Source organism: Myiozetetes cayanensis, unplaced genomic scaffold, assembly GCF_022539395.1.
Source record: "Myiozetetes cayanensis isolate MyiCay16 unplaced genomic scaffold, myiCay2020 scf6-25, whole genome shotgun sequence".
NCBI classification, from domain to species: domain Eukaryota; kingdom Metazoa; phylum Chordata; class Aves; order Passeriformes; family Tyrannidae; genus Myiozetetes; species Myiozetetes cayanensis.
In genome coordinates this window covers 47493800-47519354 of record NW_026087853.1, presented here as the reverse complement: position 1 = coordinate 47519354, position 25555 = coordinate 47493800, and the positions used below count along the sequence as shown (strand labels likewise).

At 41.7% G+C, this 25555-nt stretch overlaps 3 protein-coding genes across 7 annotated transcripts in view; all 3 read left to right on the top strand.

Moving 5' to 3' along the window:
- OSBPL5 (oxysterol binding protein like 5) overlaps positions 1–2308 on the top strand; it is a 179553-nt gene extending 177245 nt beyond the window's left edge. For all 4 annotated transcript variants that reach the window (XM_050335369.1, XM_050335371.1, XM_050335370.1 and 1 more), the window contains exon 23: positions 966–2308. In XM_050335369.1, the coding sequence (XP_050191326.1) occupies positions 966–1101 (136 nt within the window). In that variant the 3' untranslated portion in view covers positions 1102–2308. The remainder of the gene's footprint in view (positions 1–965) is intronic.
- A 1484-nt stretch (positions 2309–3792) lies between these two features.
- LOC126650506 (tumor necrosis factor receptor superfamily member 10A-like) lies at positions 3793–14087 on the top strand. Its single transcript, XM_050335373.1, has 10 exons — positions 3793–4052; positions 5353–5446; positions 6254–6385; positions 6568–6679; positions 7264–7337; positions 8009–8101; positions 9037–9071; positions 11703–12041; positions 12509–12557; positions 13358–14087. Exons 1-10 carry the CDS (start codon positions 4020–4022, stop codon positions 13651–13653), a joined length of 1257 nt encoding a protein of 418 aa, XP_050191330.1. The 5' UTR covers positions 3793–4019; the 3' UTR covers positions 13654–14087.
- Positions 14088–14308: 221 nt separating this feature from the next.
- The window catches only part of CARS1 (cysteinyl-tRNA synthetase 1), a 33919-nt gene continuing 22672 nt past the window's right edge, over positions 14309–25555 (top strand). The window contains exons 1-6 of one of the 2 annotated variants that reach the window (XM_050335927.1): positions 14336–14428; positions 19804–20049; positions 22796–22887; positions 23685–23773; positions 24105–24201; positions 24664–24762. In XM_050335927.1, coding sequence (XP_050191884.1) covers positions 14401–14428; positions 19804–20049; positions 22796–22887; positions 23685–23773; positions 24105–24201; positions 24664–24762 — 651 coding nt within the window. In that variant the 5' untranslated portion in view covers positions 14336–14400. Of the gene's footprint in view, positions 14429–19803; positions 20050–22795; positions 22888–23684; positions 23774–24104; positions 24202–24663; positions 24763–25555 lie in introns of both variants that reach the window. The other variant, XM_050335928.1, reaches the window with a different exon arrangement.

The window sequence follows — 25555 nt, the reverse complement described above, 5'->3', positions numbered from 1 at the left end:
TGGCATTTAACTCCTCACTGTGGCCTTTGGAGCGTCTCTATCAGCTGCTAGGGTGCACTTAATAGTTGTTTCTATACGTAACCAATTAACAAACAAAGACAAACCCATCCCCTGCTTGAAACAGTGAGGAAATTTCTTCCTCTTAAGACTCTTTATGGCCAAAAATCTTCACCTCAGCTTGTTTCACACCTCATGGCATTCCAAACTGCAAAACAGCTGCCGAAGTTGGGAGGGGCTGGGCCGTGTCCTGGCTACAAATAAATCTCAGCTGGGCAAGAAGGTGTGAGGCTTCCCTTCTTGTCGAGCCTGTTACGGATTTCCTTGATTTTCTGTAGAGATGCAGGCGTGTGGTCTGAAAAGCTGGGCTCCGTGGTGAAAAGCACTAACTTCCCACATTTTGTTTAAATGGCTAATTGCCGTGTGAGGGAAGTGGCGATCACACCTGCTGCTGACAAACAGCTTTGCCCTGCAGACACCTGTAGCCAGGGCAGTTATTAACTGCTAGATCTGCTCCAGGGAGCCCTGCTGGGTTTCCCACTGTGTATTATCCAGCTCTCCTGAGGCTTCAGTGTGGTGGGATCACTCGTGAGGCCCACAATTTCTAGATGCCAGAGCCGTTGGTGATATGCCTTTGGCTTTTCTGTAGCTCTTGGGGGTGTCCAGGGCAGGCTCTTGTATTTGGAAAGCATAGGGCATAGGATTGTGAGTGCTGAATAAAGTGATTTCTTGGGGTTAGTGCCCTTACACCTTCTCATGCCCATCTGCATGCTCTGCCTGATCCAGCTGCAGCCAGAAGTACTAATCTCTCTGTTAAAAAAAAAGAGGGAGGTAGAGTCTGTGAGGGTACAGTGCTGTACCCATGAGGTGAAGGGATCCCTCCTGATGTGGAAGTTCTGGGCATGTGCACACGTGTGAACGCACACCTCCCTCCAACCCACAAATAATCATACTGCTTTCTTTTCCAGAAACCTCAGTGCTCTGAACAAAAAGTCCTTCCACAGGAAGGCCTCTTCTGAAAGCTTCCTCCTGGACTCTCGCTGTTGGTTTCTCCTCTGCATCTTTCTTACGTGTCAACTATTCATTAATTATGTCTTCAAATAAAATCACTACGTTTGGCAGCAATAATGATTACTGGCTGCAGGAGGGGGGGCCACGCGCAAGGAGCCCAGAGAGGCACCAAAGCACTTTAGAACCAACGCGGCAGAGGTGGAAGAAAGTGGAAAAACGAGGTTAAAAAGGGACCTAGGAACCTGCAAAACTTTGTTCCTGCAGATTTTGTCATTTTTGCCTTTTACATGTACATCTTCAAGGACCTCTTAACCTGTACGGGCCTTAATGCTGAAGCCAAATGTAGCTTTAATTGTGCAATTTGTTTTCTATATCTTGTCATTATCTGATGCAATTAATAATTACCCAGCAGTATTGGTAACCCCAAAATGGTAAACATCCCAGTGTTTTGGAAAGGTCATACCGGCCTGGGTCACAGCTCCATGAGTGAGGGAGTGCAGCTGGGGAGCTGTAAAGAATGGATGTCCATGGTGCCTGTCCGGCTGCCTTTAATTAGTTATGGGAGGGAGCACACTCGGTCCAAAAATCCACCCCCAGGATATTAAGTCATGATCTGTTTTGTCAGCACACACAGAATGAGACCTCAGGATGTGTTTTATTTTCCATTCCACAGGAACTGTAAATATGCACAATTTCCTAGAGCCATTCCTCTTTAGGAAATGGGAAGTATTCAGTGAAAGCTCCTTGTTTGTTTGCGGAGCTGACTGGTGTACTGGGTCTGGCCCATCGAGTGTAACGTCAGATATGCCTGTTTGTAAAACCTGGTCACTTACTATTATTGTTATTATTTGCTATATGGCTGTTTTATAATATCACACACTAGCATTGTAGAGAGAAATACACTGCCCCAGCATAGGTGAGAAGGATGGGAGAGATATAGGTGTATGTGTGTTCGGTCCTAGACACATTTTTCATCAAAGGTCAGGAAAGAGGGAGGGTTTTGCCACTGCATTGTTCAACTCTGTTAATAGTCTTCCTATTTTACACCATTTTTTAAAGATTTGCAATATTTTCTGTAGACTGCAGACAATACTAAGCCTTTCTTTTCTGGCCTGAAGTAGTTCCAAGTGGTAAGTACTGCTATATATACAGCCTTAAAATACTTAGTGGTGGTGCCAGTCTGGGCTATCTTTCAATGTAAATGTTTCCAAATTTTTAAGTACATTCCTCGTCATACTCCCCGGTTAGGGGAAACCTGTTTGTGCTTGATATGTTGAAATAAAACTACACACAACTTTCACTGACAGTCTATCTGACAAATTATTTTGGGGTTGTATTTGATAGCATTTTACAAGTAAATCGCTTTTTAGAGGAAAGCCTACAGGAAAAGGCCTCCAAGAATCTCAGACACAGGTCGTAAGTTAGAACAGCAGGAGCATTTTGATACCTCTCTGGCTGAAATTATCTGTGTCGTAGCATAGATCGTAGTAACTTCCTCAGAAACAAAAGTGGTTGCCTTAGTTTTCACGGTTGTACATGTAAATGTACAGACTTGTCTTGGACCTAGATAACCTTTATATTGAGGAGGTGACTTGACAGCAAATAGGTAGTTCCATAAAGAGAACCACAGCTCTCTTGACATGAACAGACAGGGTGAGAGATGGCATCTGGAAGCCATCAATCAGGGAACTGATCACAAATAATAAAGGGAGAGTGACTGTTACTAGCAAAAGCCTCCAGAAAACCAAAGGATTCTTGATCCTTGAGGAATTATCCTTCAAGAATGTCAACATTATTGATCCAGGTTGGGTGTCTTTTTGAAGGACCCTTTCCTAGTCACCCTTTCTGAGGAAGTCTGACCTGCGCCACAGATAAAACTTGATGAGATGGGATCCCCCCACCTCTGCCTGTCAGGCTATGCAAAGTCCTATATGCACCTTGAAAGCGTTGGCTCCTAAAGCTGTGCAAACACATCTACTAATCTCCTTTCAATGCTTCAGCAAGTCAGCACATCTCTGGCCTGTCAGCACAGCCTTCCTCATCACACACATCCTGCTTTGGGATTATTGGAGTTACAGATAGGAGCCTCTCTGCTTCTGTAGGGTTATTTACCTCTCTTGGATACAACTGTGTGTGGGTTTGAGAAATGCTTACTAAAACAACAACAGGAAAAAAGACCCAGCCCATGCCCACCTGAACCAAAGAGAAGCAGTGCTGAGCAGGAAGCATCCGGTAGGTGTAAATGCGAATGCTTGAAATTGAATGCTTGAAATTTGGATCAGTTCCATTTTACCAGACTATGCACCCCAGGGATTTCACTGGGACTTGTTACTGCAGTTAGGTGAAACACTTGCCATGAAAAGAGCAACTCAGTGAAAGAAACTATCAACCTATATAAACTAATTATGCATCCGCAGAGTGGGAGTTTCCAACATTTACTGCTGCTGCCAGGGTATTAAAAATAATCCAAAAAGGAACAGCCTATAAATCCTTGTGCCATTAATTTTAATCCAATTTCAACATCTTGAGGTGAATGTTCTTACCGGATACACACACATGGAAGATAAAGGGTATTCATGAGGAAAATCACGGTCAGAAATGTTAATTTCTCTGGGAGGAATACCTGCTGAGGGAAAAACTGAGAACCATTTCAGGGCTTTAGAAAACCCAGTTTGTGCGCCCTCGGGAAAATTCCCCTTCCATCCTTCGCCCCTCCTTTCCGCGATCAGTGAGCAGCTCTTCAGCGCGTGAGCTTTTTTGGGTGGGAGAGGCACGGATCGCGCCGTGTCCCAGCGTGGATTCTGCCCGCTCTCGACAGGTGCAAAGCGCGTTTCCCGAGGCACGGCGTGGTCTCCCCGGCCCTGGGGTGGAAAGCACGGCGCCCCCGGGAAGGGTGGCTGCCCGGGCGGGGGCGGGGGCGGCCCTGCCCCCGGGGGCGGATAAAGCGGCAGCGCCGGCGCCTCCCCCAGGACGTGCCGAGAGAGGCAGCACGGGCAGCGCCGGGAGCGGCGATGGCAGCCGGAGGAGCGGCCGGGCTGCTGCTGGTGAGTGCCGGGCGAGGGGCTCTGGCCGCGGCCGCTGTCTGTGGGCAGGGGGAATTGGCACCTGTCCGTAGCCACGTCCTTCCTTTTGACGGGAAAAGAGGCTTCCTCCAAGTGTAGAGTGGAGGAGCCTTGCAGGTTTTCCTACCTTCCTCTTCCTCAGGAGACTTTAGTAATTTACCTCAGCTTTTTGTTTGTGTTGCTTGAAACTTCGGGGATTCTGAGCTTACGCGGGTCTCCTAAACCTGAAAAGGATAAGGAAGGGGGTAGCTCCTGTGGACCCAGCCCTGGTTTGCGGCGAACCCCCTGAAGGGAGTAGGGAGTAGTGGCGCGTCCTCCGAGTCTCCCTAACGCAGTTGCTGCCGCCTTTCGTTCTCTCCTCAGAAAAAAAAAAAAAAAAAGAAAAAGAAAATTATAATTCAGGAATGAACTTTTTAATTGTCCTTACGTTATTTAACTGTGAAACTGGAAGTTTCCTCGACTACGCGAATAAGGGAAAGACTTTCAGTCTCCCAGGGAGAGAGTTGAAAGAGCGCAGCTGCGGGAGCCGAGCTCTTGATTGCAGCTTGGGAATTGCCCGCTGATGGCAATTAGCGACGGGGAGCTCCGCGGCCGTCCCTCCCTCTCTCTCCCCTTGCATCGGTTCTAGGACCTTCTCTCTCTTGCGTTTTACAAGTGAGAGATGTACTTCGGTGTCCCGAAACCGAGCTCCATGCTTGCCTCCCTCCGAGGCAAATAAAAAAAGTTAATAATAATAACTATATATAAAATATATATGTGTGCGTGTAAACATTCCCAGTGGTCCTGTGGCTACAGTAAGTTATTTTTGTTAATGACTCAACTTGCCTCCTGCTTAAGATTACAGAGCCAGTGAGAAATGTTGGATGAGGTCTCTGGGGCGTTTCCTCCATTTTGCAGAGGGGGAAGACTAACACTAATCCCCATGAATTAAAAAGATGGGAGGAGGGAGAAACGAATGCCTTGCATGGGGCAGAAACTTCAGGCTCTGAAGTTCCATTGCAGTGAACTAGTGAAAAGAAAACAGAATTTTAAATGGAGTTGGGGATCTCCAACAATAGTTGTCTAAAATGCATCAGCTGCTGCACGGTGGTGCTTTAACCCCAATTTTGTGATTGCAATTACTGCTGTGAGCAGCACTTAGCAGAAATTAGTTTGGGTTTCCTCTGTGGCTTCCCATAAACTTGTGAATGGGTTTCCAAGCCTTTACTGGTTCATCTCCCTGAGATGGTTATCGTGTCCTGGGAGGATGAATCACTCATATGCCTGTTTGTCTTTGCTGTAGGTTATGCTGCTGACATTGCCTGGAACCCAAGCAAAGAACTGTGAGGAGGGAGAGTACTTCCATGAAGGACGCTGCTGTGTATCTTGTCCAGCAGGTAGGACTTTGAAAAGTTATAGCTGATAATGGCCGTGTTTCTTTCTCGTGGAGATGACTGAGTCACTATTGTTTTTTATGGCTTCATCTGGTAAAGTGAAAGCCCAGCTGGAGCTGTGATGGTTTCTTGGGGCTGTTAAGGCCAGGCTCCATTTTGAAGCAAGAGTCCCAGGTGATGACTGGGAGAGGTGCCTTGGCAGCAAGACAGGAAAACTGTGCTTGCAGTCAAAGATGGTTTTCAAAATTAGGTGTTTGGCTGGTTTTTATTAACGAAACACTACAGTTAGCACAAAGAACAAGCTATAAGGAATTCTGATATTTCTGTGTCTGTAGGTAAAACTTGGGTTTGGTTTTGCTCTCCACTCCTTGTTCAATGTGTGCAGAGTTAAGGGATTTTGTGTCAAGAAGTACCCTGCCCGTAGAGAGTATCAGAGGGCTATTTAGAGGTAATTCAGAGAAAGGAGAAGAGTGGTTCTTACAAGCAGTTCTCTCTGTGCTCACCAGCTCCTTCAGAGATGGTGTTGGCCACGTTGCTGGCTCTAAGCTGTTGCAGAGAGTCATCCTTGTCCCCTGTATGTCCCAGCAGAGGCCTGGCTTGATGCCTCGTTTGGCACTGCTCCTTTTCTGAGCAGCAAAGTGGGAATACGCCTCCTGACTCTCCTGTGCTGGTTCATGCGGCACATGATTCATTTGTGAGGAGGGGTTGGACTCTCCCCAAAATGGGTTTGTGTTGTAATATCCTGTTATAGGCCTTTGTCTGTTTATAAGACCCCTTGAGACTGCTGCTGCCGGTTCTCTTCTTCCACAGGTACTTTTGCTGCTCAGCACTGCAGTGCTCCACATTTGAGAGGAAAATGTCACCCTTGCAAGGAAGGAGAGAGTTATACCGCACATGAGAACGGCTTGGACGAATGCTTGTCTTGCAAACAGTGCAAAGATGGTACCAAGCACAATTTTGATGAAGCCCTAACCCTTTCCCCTTTTTAATGTAGAAAATATCATCCTCAGTGAGCATATTGAACTTAGAAAGAAATTGCCTTTATGACATGAGTATCATTTTTGCACAGTTGTAGAGTCACATCTTTTATATTTACTTTGTAACATTTATGTTTTATTTTATAGATCAAGTAACTGTGAAACCCTGTACTCTGACGTATAATACTGAATGCCAGTGCAAACAAGGGTATTTCTGCACTGACAAGAGCTGTGAAATATGTCAGAGACACAGTGAAAAGTAAGTTTGATAAAGAATATAAGTGACTGTTTTCGTTCTAGGGAATGTTAGAGCTGTGGCCCAATCAGTGCCAATAGCTAACACATGTTATCCCGCTGTAAATAATTGTCCTGAAGCCAAATGATATTATTCATGCATTTAAATTTTAGGTGTCAAAATATATGAAGTTGAGATCTAAAAAGAAATGAACTTGGGTATTGTTGTGCTTGTTGCTTATGTCTGCCAACTTGCACTTCTCATGTCTTCAGATTAGTATTTCCCCAGGTATGCACTTGAATGAGCTTTCTAGCACCCAGTCAAAAATTTTGTGAAGTAGAACTACCCGTTGAAGGCAACTAACTGTGCATGAATAATGACTGTGGTTTGGTTTTTCAATCCCCCCCTACTTATAAGCTAACATACATGAGGTTTATCTGATTTGCTTCTATTTAATCTTGTAGTGTTATCTTGGGTTGTTTAAAGGTGTGCTTCTAACAAAGTTATCGGTTTATGCATGTTCTGTTCATGCCTCTGAGTCAAGTCTATACAGAGCTGCATGTTGCTCTGGAAATGTTGATACAACCCTGTGTTGCCATCCCCTGCAGGTACCCGGAAGGGAAAGAAATCGACCAGAACTGCAATGCTACTACAGGCCTAGGATGTGACTTGCCGGATCAAGGTCTGGTGCAGAAATCCCAGTCAGCTTGGTTTGTTGGGTCTGTGGCTTCAAGCTAGTAACACCACAGCAGTCTGTAAAAACAGCGGTTTGAACTACTCTAACATATTTAATGGCTTCTGTGTTTTAGTCTGAGAGTTACTTGCTAAAGACAAACTCTCAAAGGTGTTGGAGTGACAAACCATCTTAAGTTTCAATAGGTGAAAGCTACACGTGTTGCCAGGGTTTTCAAAGTTGCAGTGGTGATACTGCTGGAAGTTCCGAATATATTTCCTATGCCTGAGAAGCTTTGTATGGAGTAGCTTTCTCTTCTGCTGGTAGATAGCTTCTGCCAGACCAGGGAAGACTGAACTAACACTGTATGTTACAGCATTTCAAGCTTGCTGTCACTTTTTGCATACTTGTTTCCCTTTTAAGTGTCAGTCTGGAAGACCGTGTAGAAGTTGTGTTGCAGCTCTGTGCAGGACCCCCTGCTGCCTTTGGGGTAATGCTGTGCAGTGTAAATGAGTCCTTGCACATTCAGGTCAGCTGAAAGTCCCCAGTGCCTTTTCCAGTACAAGCTAGCAGGGTTGTTGTATTAGTGCTGGGCTTAGGCTGATTTCTAGGACAGCAAAGAATATCTTTTGGGGGGGGGGGCTGCTTCAGTACTAATTTTATTTCTTCTTTCTTTGCAGGAGGCACAGCTCTTTCTTGGGTTATTCTTCCAATTTTTTTGGCTGTTATTGTTTTGCTCTTCTTGGTATTTAAAAAGTTGAAGTGTGGTAAAGGTAACTGCTTGATACTTATCCATAAGATTTGCTTTCCAGAATTAGGTAAAGTGTGCACTAGGGTTATCTCTGGGGTTTGTGTTACTTTATAGGGGACCTTTTTAATCTCTAGTTCACTTAGCATGTGATTGAAGAGTAGTTTTGTTAAGTAAATGAAATGCACAAACGTTAACTAAGCATTCTTATTTTGCTGACAGATGCCTTTACTTCAAAGCAAGATTAGGAAAAGTCCTTTATAAAGACCTTATTATATCTACTTGCCTTGTATTGGCAAAGAGAAAAACTGTGTCAGCTCAGATGCATGGTGCAAAAAGTGGCAACTAATTAGTTCATTAACTACTTTTGTTCACTGTGTTTGGATGTGGAGATTTTTTTCTACAAATTGTTGCACTTTCATCACTTGAATGTCTTAATGAATGTGAACGTTAGGTTGATAAGTCCTGTGTGAATTTATTCTTTTAGTGACATTGAGCTGTTTTCCTTGGAAACTACTCTTTCCACTACTGCGTATTAAAGTGTTTTTTGCAACTCATGTAGTTAGAATAACGTTAAAAGGTGGTCTGAATTTTAACTGCTTACTTTGTTCAAATCACGCTTTACCAGTTGTACTGCAGTAAAAATTTTTACCTTTTCTGTATTGCAATAGCTCACAAAAATGCTGCTTAAGCTGGAGTGGGGGAGCATGCAAGGGTGACGTAAAAGATAAACTGCGTCTTGTTGTCTGCATTTTACTAAGTGGGACTCTTACCTCTATGAAGGCGCAGTGTTTGTACTGTTGGTGGAAGCCAAGGGTGTCCTGAAATGTCAAGGAAACTTAATGGCTTGTGTTTTGGTTTTGTGTTACAAAAGTTTGTGTATAAATCTTGCATGTATTCAGCTATGCTTAAATTGCTGCAACTCTTAAAAGTTTCTTAGACACTTACTTTGTTTTTCAGCTGCTTCAACTGATAAAGATGTGGAGAAAAACCTGGTAAGTATGTGATAGATCAAATGTTTCATCTCAATTTTGTGCAGTTTAATTGTGCGCTGCTTAATTGCATTTGATGCATAGCCCTCAATGTTTGTCTCACTGTAGAGCTCTGGTAGGATGTGTTCCTGTGATGCAAGAAGTTGTGATTCATACAGGGTCAGATATTAGCAAGGGCCTGATTAGCTACTTGTGTCTGCTACAGTTGGTCTTTCCAATTGGAAACACTTCAGAGCCTGTGAGCAGGATGTTTTGAAAGTGGAAAAAAATTAGACTAGCTTCAAGCTTTCACTTCGGACTGTCTCCAGATGATACCTTAATTCAATTAAGTTTTTTTGCTGTTTCACACACGTATTCTGCAATCAGTGTCAGTTATCAGTTACCTGCATGGTGGTGGTCCAGCTTTCATTGCAATTTAACAACAAATTATTTGTTCATAAGACCTACTACTCTTGATCCAGTAAAGTGACTGAGCCTTCCTGCCTTTGGGCTTATGTCAAAAGCTACAGACCAGAACAGTCTGACTTCTTGGCTCTAAATAGTGCTGTAAGATGAGGGATTTGGGGCTCAGAGCATGCTAGTTCCAAAGTGCATCCCTAAAAATGGTTTACCAGGCTAAGGCTGGCTGCCAGCATGTGTTCAACTGTAAAGCTAGATGTACCCTGGCCTGCTGTAGTCAAACACCATTTCAGAACTTCTGTTTCAGTGGGAAAAAAACACACTATTACTAGTCTAGCATTTTGCAACATAAATACAAAATTAGCTTCTATTTACATAGTCTAGCTTTAGCTTCTCTAGTTAAAAGCTATACCACTCATAGCGCTCTGAGGCAAAAATTAGCTCAGTCTTAGTTAATGAGTTAATGATGTGTAGTGCCAAGGTGTAAAACAAATCTTAGTCTTGATGAGGATCTAAGAAAAATATCTAGATTCCTCTCATAGCATGTGTACAGCACTACTTTCCCCTGCTGCTTCTCTTGTTCCCCTCCCAATACACTACTCACCCAGTGTGTGAACTTGTCTAATGTTACCAATTAGACACTTTGAGCAATTAAATGCATTTTAGTTTTGTCAAAAATACTTGAAGACTGAAGAAACAGAATTGGAAGATACGTTTAAAAGTGTCACCTTAAACTTTTTTGTTTTTTTTAATGCCTGAAAGTGGCTCAAATATGTTGATCACCCATGGTTTTTTTGCTGGGTTGTCTCCCCCCATGCCCTGGCCAGATTTGCAGTGCTTCGTATATTTGTGGAAGCTGAAGACAGAAAACCTGGTCCAAAAGCTGTAGTGTAGGAATAGGCAAATATAACATCTCTAATATGAATAAAAAGGTAGTAGAATAATGCAATTACGAATTGGTGCATGGTGACACTTGTGTAAGAACTGTCACAGACTTGAGAAGGAGTGTCTGTGCACTTGGAGTGTTCATGCTGCTGTAATAGCTTATTTGCTAAGGAGAGTTACACTGATATAATTCTGAGACCAGGTATTTTGGCACCCACACACTGTCCTTTCCAAAGTACCAGTGAATTTATGTAGCTCTGAAAAAAAACCCCAACAACTCCTGATACTTTGATAGCTGCTGCTGTACTTTGAAACAAAATGGTCAGCTGTGCTAAGTACTTTTAGTCACTTGGCTTCCTATTTAAGAACAATTTTTTTAACCTGTTTACACCCTTAACAGAAAGTGTTTTCAGTGAGAATGCTGTACAACTACATGTGTGATGTGTGGTGTGGTTCCCTTCACATCCCTGTGTATGCGTGTTGGTCACATGGTGGTGTCACATGTGGGTCACTGACAGAGGAGCTGTACCTTAATAAACACGCATCTTATGGGAGGAACAGTTACTCTTCACCCTCGTTTTCCACATCTTAAAAACAATATTCCTAAAGCTTTCTGGTTTTAGCACTAGCTGATAGGTTAGAAAGATGCTAGTCTGCTTTGTACTTGTTCATGATGAGCTGGGGCTGTACTCCCTGGAATGTGCTTTAATGAATTGGCAATGCTTAAAATGATGCAGCCTTCCTTGGTTGCTTCCCTCTTTGTCCCCTCACAAAAGCTATGTAATAGGCACTGGTGCTCCCTGGTTTCCTTCAACTGATTCCAGTTTGTGAATTTGCCAGGAAAGTTAATCCAGCCAAAGGAAACCTAAACTAGTGCACTACATGGAGCTGATAGGCTATAATCAGCTTGGCAAAAGTTGTGAGAGCATCAGCCTTGACACAGCAAGAGACTTGAGGCCCCTGTGGCTGTTAAGTCAGTTCAGGTGAAACAAGGCAATTTAATTTCCTCCTAACTTCGGAGAGGTGCAAAACTTCTGTACCTAGATAGGAGCAAGCAGAAATCCCACATCAGTGAGGACATCAGGAAAAGCTTCCTGCATTTGTTGTGGAGGTAGCCTGTGAGCCTTACCCCCCCAGTCCAGTGGGAGCAGAACAGACAGTGAAGTGAAGAGCAGGGCTCTAAAACCGTTTGAACTCAATTCTGTAAAGGCTGTAACTTTGCTATGTTAGCAGGTCTCCTATTATTTCTCTGACATCTGGTGGTTTCAAGTGTTCTCTTTTCTTCCCCCAGACTGTCTTTGTAGGCCTACCTATGAAATATCTCCTAAAGTATGTTTTTATTCTTTACAGAAGTCTGAGGGCAGTAGCGAAAGCCTCATTTTGTCAAAAAGGGAGACACCTGCACCTGCAAATAACTCAATGAACCCAGAGGGTGAAAACTGTGGTGAGAGCCCAGAGAGCCAAGCACAAACCACTGTTAACCTGGAAGTAGAAGACACATCACCAGAGGAAGATAGTGCAGTTGCTGAGCAGGACACCATCCTGCATGGGGACTGGAAGCACCGTATGCTAAGGAGGTTGAGGAGGATTGCTGAGTCTTCATTTCAATCAAAACCTGGCCAGAACTTTGCTTCTCATCAGAATAACCTATCTAATGTACCAAGTAATGGAACACCAGCAAATCGTGTGGTAAGTGTGTGTATGTGAAATTATCATCATGTTTTCTCTATATGTGTAATTTCAATTCCATTTTTGACTATTTCTTGAGTTTTCAGGCAGAACAGTAGAGGAGACTTTGCATTAAAGATGTAATAGAGAAAGTATGGAAAGTGATACCTTGGGAAAGCAAACTTCAATCTCTTACATTATTTTACTCTGCCTCTTTCATCTCCCTGTCAAAATTTACGTAGAAGTTGCTGTGTAGCAAAAGCAGCAAATGTGTTGCCTTGTTGCTTCACTCCAGAGCTAGTAGTGTGGCTGTTTCATTGTGCAATTTTCTTTACTCAAATACTTTCAGTTGTGCTCTGAAAGTTGCCTCCACCCTCCCCCTCCTTATTGGTGTGTGTGCTGTAGAAGCAAGCTGTCAAGTAGGTCAAGAATAATTTTAAGTGAACCATCCTGATATGTTGGAGTAATGGTCCAACTTTGTATTACAGGTACGAAAACCAAAGCCTCGAATAATTGTTAAAGATCTCTCTCAAAAAGGTAAGTATTCTGTAAACTGGCAGTACTTGGAATTTGGTTTTGTTTCCTGTTGACTAGTCTACTTAAGGAATAGTGTAGGGATGCTAATGAATACTGCTTAGAGCTATAAGGCTTTTAGTAAATAGTAAAATATGCTGAAACAGGATTACTGCTACACTTGGGAGAAGTTGTAATCCCTGTGGTTAATTGTTCTACTTTTAAAGCATGACTTTTCTGCACAGGGGTATAGTGCAGCCATGATTTTAAGGATAAGAATGGTACAAATTTTTTTAAAAAATATTTTAGAATAAGGCTGCACTGCAGCAGTGTACTCTGCTTTAGTGAGTGAGGTGTAAGTCAGAATGGAAAATCATTCTGTCAAATGTCCACTGACATGGAAGATTCCATCAAACCCTCATACATCCACCTGTACCCAGCAAATTGTGCTGTATGTCCAGGAGAGGAGTTTTTCTTGTGATGGCCTTGGTGTGGCAAACCTATGGTAAAAGCCTACTGTTGAGTAGTCCTGTTAACTTCAAGTGCAAGCCAGTGAAGAGTTTCTCAACACCACCTTTGCTGAATGGTGTCTTAGGATACTTTTTTGAAGATGTATAGACCAGTAGACCTTCAGCTGCTTTCACAATTTCTTAGTAGGAAACCTGGTGCTTCTTAGGTGCCAAACCTGGCTTTGCTGCTGCTGCTGTTCGGTCTGTGCAGGCATTGGTTGAAAATTAAAGGGAAAGCACGTACATTAGCTATGAAAAAGAGAATCTGTGTCTTAAAACCCAAGCTGATGTGTGTGTGTGTGTTTTTTCTTTCAGAACGGAGAGTTTGCTTTGAGGCCTTTATAAAGGAAGTGCCACAAAAACACTGGAGGCGGCTTATGAGAACTCATCTCCATGATAATGATATTGATAAAATTATTTATAACTTTAATAATGATATAGAAGAGCAATCCTATCAGATGCTTCTCATCTGGAAAAACACACTGGGAGAAAAACAGTGTATTATTAAGCTACTGAGTGAGCTGAAGCATATAGATGGGAAGGCTTATGATAATGTAGTGAACACTTTAAAAAGTAATAACATTATAAGTAAAGTAGAAGCTTCAGATTAATGTTTATGAGGAACTTCAGAAGTGCTCTTGTGTACATATATGTGTCTACAGACTTCCTTTAAATGAGGACATCAGTGAACTGCAGTAACAGTGATGGCATGGACTTGATATCCTCCTCACCTCACTGGGAGAGCTGGGAGGGATTTAGCACCGTTGGTGTTGACACGGACTCCGGTTGTGACATTCACTAAGGTCTTTTGAGTTGTATAGTATTGAACTCAGGCGCCGGATGCCCACTTGGGAGCGAGGAGCTCGTGCTTCCCTTTGTGTGTGGCAGTGCCGTGCTGTCCCAGCCTGTCTGGTGGGAACAAAGAGGCTGCTGCCGCTTTTGAGAGTATGTGTGCTTTGGTTTCTTCGTACAGTTTTGTTTTGTATCGATCTGCTTAGCACTGTTATGTTCGAAGCACAGCAATAAAAGCCTTGTTGAGAGAGAAGCAGGGGTTGACTCTTGGACTTCTTCTGCTGGTGGAGTCGCCGTCCCTGGGAGGTATTTAAGGAAACACTCGGGGCCACGCTCTAGTTGGCACGGTGGTGTCGGGCGTGGGTTGGACTGGGTGACCTCAGAGGTCTTTTCCCGGCTGTCCATGCCGTGGGCCGGCGGGGCGGGGATGCCGCGGGGGGCGGGCGGCGCTCCCGGTTGTCCCGGTGACGCGGGATCCCGTCGGAAGTAGCGTAGGGCGGGCGGGGCGAGGCTTCCGGACGCGCTGTTGCATCAGCTCGGGAGCGAGGGCAGGACGAGGCACCAGGATGGCAGCAGCGGCCGCCGCCGAGCACGGTAGGTCGGCGACCGGCGCCGCGGAGCCCCGGCGGGGCCGGGCGGGGTGTCCGCCGGGGTTGTCACGGCTCGGCGGGGGTTGGTGTCGCGGCCCCGCCGCTGTCACGGTGTCAGGGGGGAGATGGGGGCGGTGGGGCGTCGCCGCGGTCGCCTCCTTCACGCGTCCCTTGGGATCTGCATCCCTTGGGGTCTGCGGGGTCGGGTCCCTCCGGGGCGCGTTGGTGGGGATCTCCCCGCCGCTGTCCCCGAGGTGCCTCCGCGCCCATCCCCTGGGTGCCCGTGGGATGCGGCTCGTGTTGTGCCTCGCCGCGAACGTGAAGGTTAATACTGACACGCAGCGATTTGTGGGGAAAAAAAAAAAATAAATTGGGAGCTTCTCGGTGCTGGAGGTTGGAAACAGCTGTTCTGCAGCTCGATGGGTTCCGAGGGAGATTCGGTGGCTGCCAGACCGCTCGGGCTGTGCGCCTATCACCGCGTCCTCTGCGCTCTTTCACTTGTCCCTGTGGCTCCCTTGCTGTCTTTCCAAATCATCACTGTGCTCCCTTGAACTTGTGTCCCAACTTCTTGACTTTTCGGGATGTTTTCTTTGGTCATCTTTTAATGATGGGTTGTACTACTCACTTCCATATGGAAGGAGGGCTAGGGTAGTCCTGTAATTTTTGGCACTACTGTAGCAAATGGAAACTTGGAATACCAGTCATGCAAGTATGAAATACCATTATGGTATGTAAAGGGTTGGAAATTTCTGTCATTCCAGTTAAGGAACTGTAAATTCAAAGATTTTGCTCCTTTTTCTTTGCTACTGAAAGTTGCTTTGCTTTCTGTTCATCACAAGTAACATTCCCACTAAAGTAAAATAAGTTTTCAAGGGATTGGCTTTTTTAGAAGTGTTTTCAGTATCTTAGGAGAAAAAACCAGAACACCAAAGGCTCAGTTCAGGTGCTCTTTTAAGAAACTTTTTAATTAAGTTCATAATTAGGCAAATAGCTTTTTTTTTTTTTTTTTTTTCAATTGAAATTGTAATCGTTACATTTAGTTTCAGTTCAGGAAAAGTGGAAGTGAAACTGACAGGGCTCAAGTGACTAGGAATGACAAGCTCTTCCTCAATATGGGATACTCTAGTCTTAAAAATCTCTGCTCAGCTAAAAACCTCTTGAATCTCATGTGTGAGTCTTGTGTCTCTCTGTCTATCTGTGTGAATGCTGTGTCTGGCATAGACAGGGGCACTGCACTGGTTTGGTGGTTCTGAAATGTTTATGGAAAAGGATAATTCATCTTAGCTGAGCAGACAGTTGGAATTCCTTCCAAAGGTACCAGAGTGGCCAGCTAGAATGATAAATGGCCAATTTGGAGCCATATTAATAATTACCTAAACTACCTAGTTTATTGCCTGCCTTATGGCTTTTCAGTGTTTACTTTGCTGTCAATAACTTTTCTGTTCTTCAAGGAACAGAAATTTTCATTTTCTAATTAATAAAAGTGAAAATTTTCCATGAAATTTGACATTATATGGTCTATATGTCTTGATTAAACTTCAGAAGGTATTTTATGTGCAAATAAAATGTAGAAGCAGTCCTATGCCTTGGAGTCTGTGTGTTGCTGTGGTCTTGCAGACAAATTCTCAATGTCCTTCAGTAGTCTCCAAAGCACTCTATGCATGGCAAGAAGCATGTGTGACAATTATATCACCCAAAGTGACTGTACACCAGCAGCTATTTTATGAGAGTTGTATTAATTAATGTCTACAGTGGAATTTTTTGGAAACAACTTCTTAACGCTTCATTGTTAACATTAATTCTTATGATTTTTCAAGGTTATTTTGCCATTTGTCCATTACTAGTTCTCTGTGCTTATTTCCTGAACGGAGTAGCTGTTGATATGATTTGATATCTATGGATCATTCCATTCACATGAGTTAAAACTCAGTGTTATGCAATGGCTCTGTAACACTCCCATGTTTCTGCTGTCAGGAAAACACTTCTAAATGCAGTAGAGCAATAACAACTGTAGTTTTTCTGTTATTGGGCGTGGGAAAACATTGCAGTCAGAGAGAAGGGTGATTTCTTAGCCTGTTTTCCTAAAGCAGCAGCGAAAGCAGGTCAGATGTGCATATATCCATCGGCCCTTCTCTCTCAATACTTTTTGAATCCATCGATTTTTACTAATTGCATTTAACAGTGGCTACCTCTTGCACACACTTGGCTAATAGACTGAGGGAAGATGGGTTGGAGCTGTACAGGACAATGGGGATACTGGATATATGGAAAGAGGGGATGCAGCACTTAGGAGGTATCAGGAAATACATCAATGGGAGTGTGTGATGAATTAAAGGCAGTGCAAGACATTGAAGGAGGAACTGAGGGTACAGAATGGAAATCACAGAAAAACAAGATTTTGTAGATTTATTATTCTTGTTTTAGTAGTGATATCAATTGAATCAAAATAGGCTTTTATGCAGAAGTAGTTTTTACTGATTTCTTTTGCTTGAAAAGAAATGGTCCACTGCTATATTGCCATCCAAAAAACACTGTTACCACAGTCATTCTTTCTTCCCTGGAGAGCACCCTGTGCTTCAGGAGAAAAGCTTTTGTTTTGTGAGTTCAGTCCAATTTGGAGCTACTCACAAGAATGCCAGAAGTGAGAATGATTTTGTCCTTCGTGTGCTGAAATAGGATGCTCAGAGGTACTTCAGAATTGCACTGGTGGTAGAATCATAGAAGGGCCTGGGTTGGAAAGGACCTTAAAGATCAGCTAGTTCTATTCCCCTGCTGTGGGTAAGGACACCTTTCACTAAACCAGGTTGTTCAGAGCTCCATCCAATCTGACCTTGAACGCTTCCAGGAACGGGACATCACTCAGCACTCTCTCAAACACAGCAACTTTGCCTGTATCTGCAACTGACTGCAGCAGAGAGTAGAACACATTTGTGATAGCTTCAAGTTGTCATATTCTGAAAAGTAGCTGTGCATCTAGAAAATAAAGTTTGGAGCTCAGCACAGCCTTGAAACCAGTGTGGGACACTCAGATTGGTACAGTGAGCCTGCTGGGAGCTCGAGACTGCTGTGGCTCAACCACTGCTGTGCCCTGAGGAATCCTCTCAACAGCTGCTCAGGTGTGTTCTTGCTGTGGTGCCCAGTCATGGCTCTGAATTTGAGTTGGGAATCAGTTTCAGCATAAAGATATCCTTCTGTTAGGTCCCCTGGGCTCTATGGGTATTTGATGTATTACACTTTCTAGTCTGCTGCCACTCTTGCAGCCGGACACAGGCCAAACTTCATAATTTTGAGTATTAATGTGTGTTCCAAGATTGCTTAAACCAATTTTGGTTTATGAGAGCTGAGCTGGTACTGACGCTTACAAGCAGTACTTGCCATCTCTCCTTGCCAAAATCGGTTTGTATGAGTTCCATCATATTTGTTGGATTTGTGTGTGAGTTTGTGCAACTTCCCTTCTAGATTGGTTTGCAGATGTGGTTGGAAAGTGCTTACATTGTTTCGTATTCAGTGACTTACATCCCATTAGCAGCCTGGTGTGTGAATAATGGTCATAATAACCCCAATAATATTTTGCAAATTGAGTGTTGATTTCTTTGCAGTAGATCTTTTCTTTGAGATATAGTTTCATTTCTACATAGATCATTCTTGTAATACTTTTTTTTTTGCCTTCTCCCTCATATGATTCATGTATACAAAATTCACATTCAAGGAAGACTTATGTCCTAGGTTTCCAGAGTTAATGAACACAACTATTTCCAAGTATTTCATATGTATAAACACATGAAGTTCTGTGATGATAAACATCAGTAAATACTTAGGAGCCTGAAAAGTTTATAGTAAAATGAACTGTATGAGCTGAAACTGAATCCCATTCAGCTGGGTAAGACAAGCCCATGATGTCTAGTTATGAACCATTATTTCCTTGTTATTACTTATTTATACTGAGCAGTTACATGGGTAGGCCTTCAGAGAGATTTGGACTTTACATGAGTTAGTCTTTGCTTTTGTATATGAATCTTTTGTGAACTTCTATTTTTTCAATTATTTTTTTTAAATCATTGATCTTTTTTATTAGTTCTTAGGTTCTACTATATCTCATTTATACCCAAAAGAGTCAAACAAAAGCATGTTTGGTATCTAGCTGCCATTTCCATGTCATCCTGAATTGCTCTTGGATATTTTAATAATTGATTTCCATATAGAAAACAATCTGCTAATAAAGCCTTAACTGATGATATTTGGAAAAACTTTTCAATTGTGCAGTTCCTCATGTCCTCTTATAGCCTCCCCTTCCCCAGCTCCTTCCATTCTTGCCTTTCCAAGAGCATTGGTCTGTCAGTGCCTCCGGTGGTTTAGGAACTACTTGTGCAGATGTTCATTTCAGTGTGAGAAGCAACACTTCTGGGCACGGTCTCTGTCGTGGTTTGGGAGCAGGGACAGGTGCTCTCACACTGCCTCTCTCATTTTACTGCCCTATGACCTTGACTTAAATTACCCTCTTGGCTCACTACCTGGGCAGGATATTGGCTTAATGTTTGTACAGTGCTTTGAACATGAACGGATCTACAAACACTGAATCGTTGTAGGAAAATATGAATACTGGGTTTACCTAAAGGCAATGCCAGCCTTAATGCCATAACCTCCATAGTGTTCTGTACCCATTGCCTTTTTGCTCCTTCCTCTGTGTCCCCCCATTTGTAAAGATGGGACATAATTCAACTGGCTTTGCCTGTATTCCAAAGAGATCGTGGAATTAAAAAATTGTGAGAGAGGAGCAGAATCTGATATCCTTTCTGTTTGTTTGTGTAGATCTCACTCATTTTAAATATAATTCATATGCTGAGGACAGAAGGTGGTACAGGAAAAGTATGGGAATATACAGCAACAGCTGAAGTTTTGGGTTTCTAGAGCAGATAGGAGTAACCAAGCATTGTGCTGGGAGCCTGCATGTGGACAACAGTCCTGCAAAGATTCAAGGATATGCTCACGTTTAGTAGGCATATTCCCAGCCTAACCTCAGTGTATAAAATTAGTTGTATTTAAATATTTGCTGGATGAGTGTTTTGGCAGCGTGGAAAAGAGGGGCTGATTAGGTTCCCTCTGTGTGAAGAGTTGTCTCCAATTTGAGCAGATTATATTTCTTCACGGAAAGGACTTGTGCTTTTGCCCTTACTTTGCCCTTACCTGTAATGATGTCTTCAAAGAACTTATGACAGTATGAACATAATCCTGTTGATAGGAAATACATATTTTTCTCAAAATTTCTTGTCAGTTGCCAGAGCTAATTTGCAGGGGGAGATGCATACTGTAGGGATATATTTTGGACATGGGATCTCCTTCTTTCAATGCTGACCAAATGTCCTGTGCCTCTCTTTACAGCTTCCAGCTACAGTTTTATTCTGAGCATTAGTGAAGAGGAAGCCAGGGTGAAGGCTTTGAACGAGTACCTGAGCACTCGTAGTTATATCCAGGGGTTCACATTTTCACATGCAGATGTGGAGGTGTTCAGAAAGTTTTCGGGGCCACCTGTGGACCAGTATATCCATGTTGTCCGGTGGTACAGACACATAGAAGCAATCTATGATGGCAGCAGTGAAAAAAATGAGCCTTGTAAACTTCAAACAAGTGAGTAATTTAAAACTGGTGGGCAGGTTATAGACTAGCTGACGTTGTATTGGTTTTTACTGCTGAGAATTCTTAGAAGTTCCCTTTCATACTCTCTTGCACGCCTTAAAATTTACAGTAGCAACTTGTATTCAAAGTCATAACAATCTTCTTGCATACAGTTACTGTGTAATTGATAGAGACTGAACTATTTGGATGTTAAAGCTGTTTTAAATTTTTTTTTATTATTTTAAAATTCCTCACTGTACAAAATTTGATTATGAGTATTTTCTTTAAAGAGCTAGCTAGCTTCTGGGTTGTAAAATAATGTGTGGGTTTGTTCCTTAAAATAACAGGATTTGCTCAGTCCACTTTTTTCCTTGCATGGGTAACTAAATATTAGTTGTATAATATATGAATTCACAATAAAATAAACTGAATACGTCCTCTTACAATTGTTAATAACACTGAATTTCAAAAAGGATGTCTGGGGTTCTTTTTTAACCCTGGTAATTTAGGCATTGCTGATGATTTGAGGAAATACTAACTGGTTAATCTAGGTCATTGTGTAAACATGGGTGCAGGCATTTTTGGGAGCTGCATCACTATCCTGAGTTGTTTCCCAATGAGCTAGTCTAATTTAATTGCTTTATAGTGATATCCTTGCTCAGGGAGTCATGAAATAATAATAATAACAACACAGAGCTGTTGTATAGTGCTTGCAATACCTGCAAATGAATGCATAATGTCTGTCATTTTTGCTGATGGTTGTTGACTAATATTACTTCAATGCTAACTTCTCACAACCTCTCATCATATGTGTTCTCAACTCCTAGCAGACCAGCAGTTAAAGACAGACTGCTGTTAGTAGAATTTGTGTGTATGTGTGCCTGCAAGTGTTTGTGCTGGTTATTGATTTCCTTTCAGCAGAGAAGGGACCTCAGCTGCACCTCTGGCTCTGATAGCAGATTTATGCCACTAACTACAATTTGTAGACTTTCATGGATCAGGGTAGAGCAGTATGAGAAAAGGTTTCCCTTTTCCTGTCCATGAAATCTTTAATTTCAGAGTGTCTCTCTTTCAGAAGGGTTATGTCTTTTTATCTTCGTGATTTGTGCACATGTATCAGGAGTCCTGGAATGGTGTTCTGCAGTGTTCACTATGGAAATAGCATATGAATCTGCCATACTTACTAAACCTTGAATACTTTATTAGTGGGGTTTTTCTGGGTGTACCAGAGAGCCCCAGGGTGGATCAGAGCAAGTGAACTTCAGTTCGAGCAGGGGAAAGGCTGTAGCTGGCAGAGGTGTATTTGAACAGACTAACCAGGATACTTTGCCCTGGGTGTCTCTGTAGTGCATATAACGTGACACCTAACTCACAAGCTGAGAACTTTAGGCTGCAGTATCTGGGTTTTTTCTCGTGTTTGTGTGGTTGTAAGTAAAGGCGGCTTTACAGATTTATCTTTTATTAGACTAACCCACAAAGGCTTTTTTTTCCCCGAGGGAAGCGTTGGCCACAATTAAGCATGCCAGCGTAATCTTTGTAAATCAAAGAGTAAACAAATCCATCCCTTGGTATATGATCTGTGTTATGGATACACTGCTCCTGAGGTATTCTGTTCAGGAGTACCTCGTGCAACGAATGTTTAGAATCAACACATATTTCCATGGATTCATAACGTGGAGATTTTTAAAAGAGATTAAATGTTTTATGCCATGAATGTTTACATTACTTGAAGGTTTTCAGCCAAAATATGCATATGAAGGTATTGGGAGAAACAGATTTAATGAAGAGCACCCTGAGACGCAGGATCAGAAAGGCAATTTTGTTGTCAAAACAAATAGTTTGTATAGCATTTTAATTGCAGTTAAAATGCATACCGTGAGAATTCCTAAAGACAGTGCTGTGTGTATTAAGCTGGCAAACTTGCTTTATTTTTGAATTTTCTGGTTTGCTTTCATTCCTAGTTAATGCAATAATTAGCTTAACATCATTGCAGCTGTAAACAGCCCTGTGCATAGCAAACTGCAACTTTGAAAAAAACCCCATGAGTTTAACAACTATCTTGCTTCTTACGAATTTAAGAGACAACAAAAGCAAGAACATTTTCACTAATATTACCCTGGGTTCTATCAACTCTCTTTAATGGCAAAATGTAGCCTCTTGCTGAAACGGAGCATATTTGTGGCAAATGAGTTTGTTCAAAAATGCCTTATGTACATAGCAGCAATGTATGATAAAAAGCCTTTCCGTGTCCCCTGCCTCTCACCCCAAATACACGTACTCTGTCAGTATTGGCTCTAGAGACCACCTCTGGTCTCTGGAGATTTTTTTTGCAAGGTCTGTATGAGATCTGTGGTACATCAACACAGTAAAATCAGTGGCATTGCAGAAAGCCCAGGACTGCCATAACACTTCATTAATAATTCATTAAATTTCAAAACTCTTGGTAAGCCTTTAACTGAATTGCATGCTCTTACTTTTATACCCTCTTCCTTGCTGTTACTGGGATCAAAAACTATGAGGAATTGCAACTTAGAGAGTAGAAAATAAAACAGATTAAAATAATTTAATTTTGGTGGCTTTGTAGGAGGCTCTAACAGAAGTAGTTGGATCACTTGGATTGCTGCTGTTTTTTCTATTTATATGTGGAATTTTTTTCTTTTGAAATAACTTAATGATGTGGTAAGGAGAAAATGTTATATTGCATATGTGTTTGTGGAAAATGTCTTTTCAGTTTTCTTTAAACTATTTTTTCTCCTAGGTAAAGGCAAACGTGTGCAGCCCCCCTGGTCTGCCCCTGAAGGGACAAAACATTCTAGGCTCTGCCTCTACAACAGCCTGACTCGCAGTAAGGTGTGTAAATGAAAGAAAAGTGGAGATTTCCATAGAAACACAACCGGAGCAGTCATCAAACGTTTGTTTCTGAAGTGTTTGCACTCTTGATAGCCAGGTCTCTGGGTTGTATTTTGCAGAATGTTAACAAGCACGTGCCAGAAATGCTGTATCAGTCAAGTGTGTTTGCTGGGCAGGTGTTAAAATGCACACACCAAATGTGCACACACTACAAGTGTGTGTCTGTGTGTGTATATTGCATAAGATATAGTTCCCAATTGCAAGTTGTCATGTGAAACAGCCTGGCATTCAGTTGTAATACACATAAGTGTCGACAGTGTGAGCAGAATAAAATCACAGTTTCTTTCGTTGGATGTTGTCTGTGTAAAAAACGTCCTGCCAATTATATAGTTGTAATATAAACTGGTAAAAACTTCTTTTGGTTTTGTTTGAAAGTCCTTTGGGAAAGAGGAGATATTAAGAATATTCATGTTACATGGGATGTAGTATCCAAGTACCTGTGAACTGATTATATAACCTTTACCAGTGCAAAAGAGAAGCTTTACAATTGCAGCTTGAATAATGCCCTGCCTCGTCCTGATCTTTGTAACCTGATATCTTGATTCATAAGAGTGCAGATGACATAAGCAGCCACACCCTGCTATCTCCCTTACAAGATAAAGCTGGTGGTGATCTCTACTTATGGTAAAAATTTGTTGGAATTATAATCCACGTTTTCATGTTATAATCTCCAAGTTACTGGCCTGAGATCGTGTCTTCGATTTCTTCTGATCACTTTGTCTTCTCTCTCAATTAAGGAAATATTTCAGCCTCAGAATGGAAAAAAGGTCTTGTGGTATTGCTGTGGTCCAACAGTTTATGATGCGTCTCACATGGGACACGCCAGGTACCGCAGTTCCTTATTTTGATATAGGTAATAACAGTGCCTGTTGGAAACAAAAGATTAACAGAAAAGAATAGTTTATTTAGATGAGTGTATTACAAGAAAACAGTTTTTTCTAAACTTGATGCTTGAGATTTAAGATGAAAAGCATGTTATGAAATTATGCCATTGTGTGATTAAAAGCTTACTAGTAGATGAGAGTGAATTAAAAGGCATTTTAATAAGGCATTTTACTGCTGTAAAATGATTGACTGAGATTAAAGTGGTTTGTGCATGGAATAGAATACACTGGAGGTGTTCATTAAAAACATCCCTGTATCTTTCATGTTTTTAGGTCATACATCTCATTTGATATCCTGAGAAGAATCTTGAGGGATTATTTTAAATACGACATTTTCTATTGTATGAATATTACAGATATTGATGATAAGGTATTGTTTTTTGTTAAATTGCAATCTAAAATACTCTACTTTGAGCATGGAAGTCAGAGAGTCACATGTAATTGCCACTTGATAAGCCAAGATAAACCTTACACTTATTAACTTAAACATACATTTTGTACAAAAAGGCATTGATTTTCTCAGTTTTGTAGCATTCCTATGGTAGCAAACCCTATTGTCTCATATGTACATGACTGTTGTCATAAATAATGAAGACTAAGTGTTTTAGAAAGATAATTTATTTTATTTCCCTATTGAGATAATTAATTGACTCTGTTGAGGTAACTGATTAACTATGTATGGTGTGTTTAATCTGTATTACTGCATGTGAATCTTGGAGCTTGTTAAATTTATAGGGATTCTGAAATGCCCTTGGTATGTAATAGATTATATTTGCACTTTATATCACTATGTGTCACTTCACAAAAATATTTTCATATTTCTGCTTTGTAGATTATCAAGAGAGCAAGACAAAATTACCTTTTTGAACGGTATAGAGAGAACAAATCAACACCAGATCAGCTACTTGAAGATGTTAGAATTGCCTCAGAGGTGGGCGTGGTATTTAATCTCTGCTACTTAATCTCTAAGGTTCTCAATAATATAGCAAAGCACCTAAAATTGCCTCACACTTTGCTACCTCTTTCTGCTTGTTTCAGTTATTGTATTGACCTGGTACCACACAAATTAGAAATGTTATTTGAACTGCACATCACTTTGATTTTTCCATTGTTTTAGAATGGACGAATTCTTTAAAAGGCATGCCAAATTTTTATGTTCCTAGTATTTATTTGTGAGTGCATGTGTTGCTCAAAAAGCATTTGGATGTTTGTGTGTTAGAATTCAAACTTTAATCCTTTAAAAGAATTTTTAAATGGTGGTATGTCCGTAATATTTTAAGGTTTGGGAGGTTTCCCTTTTGTACCACTGATGACCTTGGAAAGAGCAAAAAGGCTCCAAAGCTTTAGGGATTTAATAAATTGTGTATTCTGGACTGAAGGTGAGGAAAGGTGATTCTCTGGTAATTTTTAGAACTACAGATCTCAAAGAGATTGTCATTCTAATTAATTTAATACAGGCCTGGGAATAGAAGGTGTGGAAATTTTGCCCAACTATCTTTGTCTGACCTAAGCATTGCATTTAATCTCTCTCTGTTTCACATTAAAGCTTATTCTTTGCAGATTTGTGATAATCAGCTGTGTAATTAAGGTGATCAGCTGCATAGAAAATGAGAACAACAGTAATGATGATGATGTAGTGATTTATAAAGTCTTTCTGAAAAACTTAATTCTGCTGCAAACTAAACTCTTTTGACTACACCTTTATTTCTGATGAAGAATGTTTC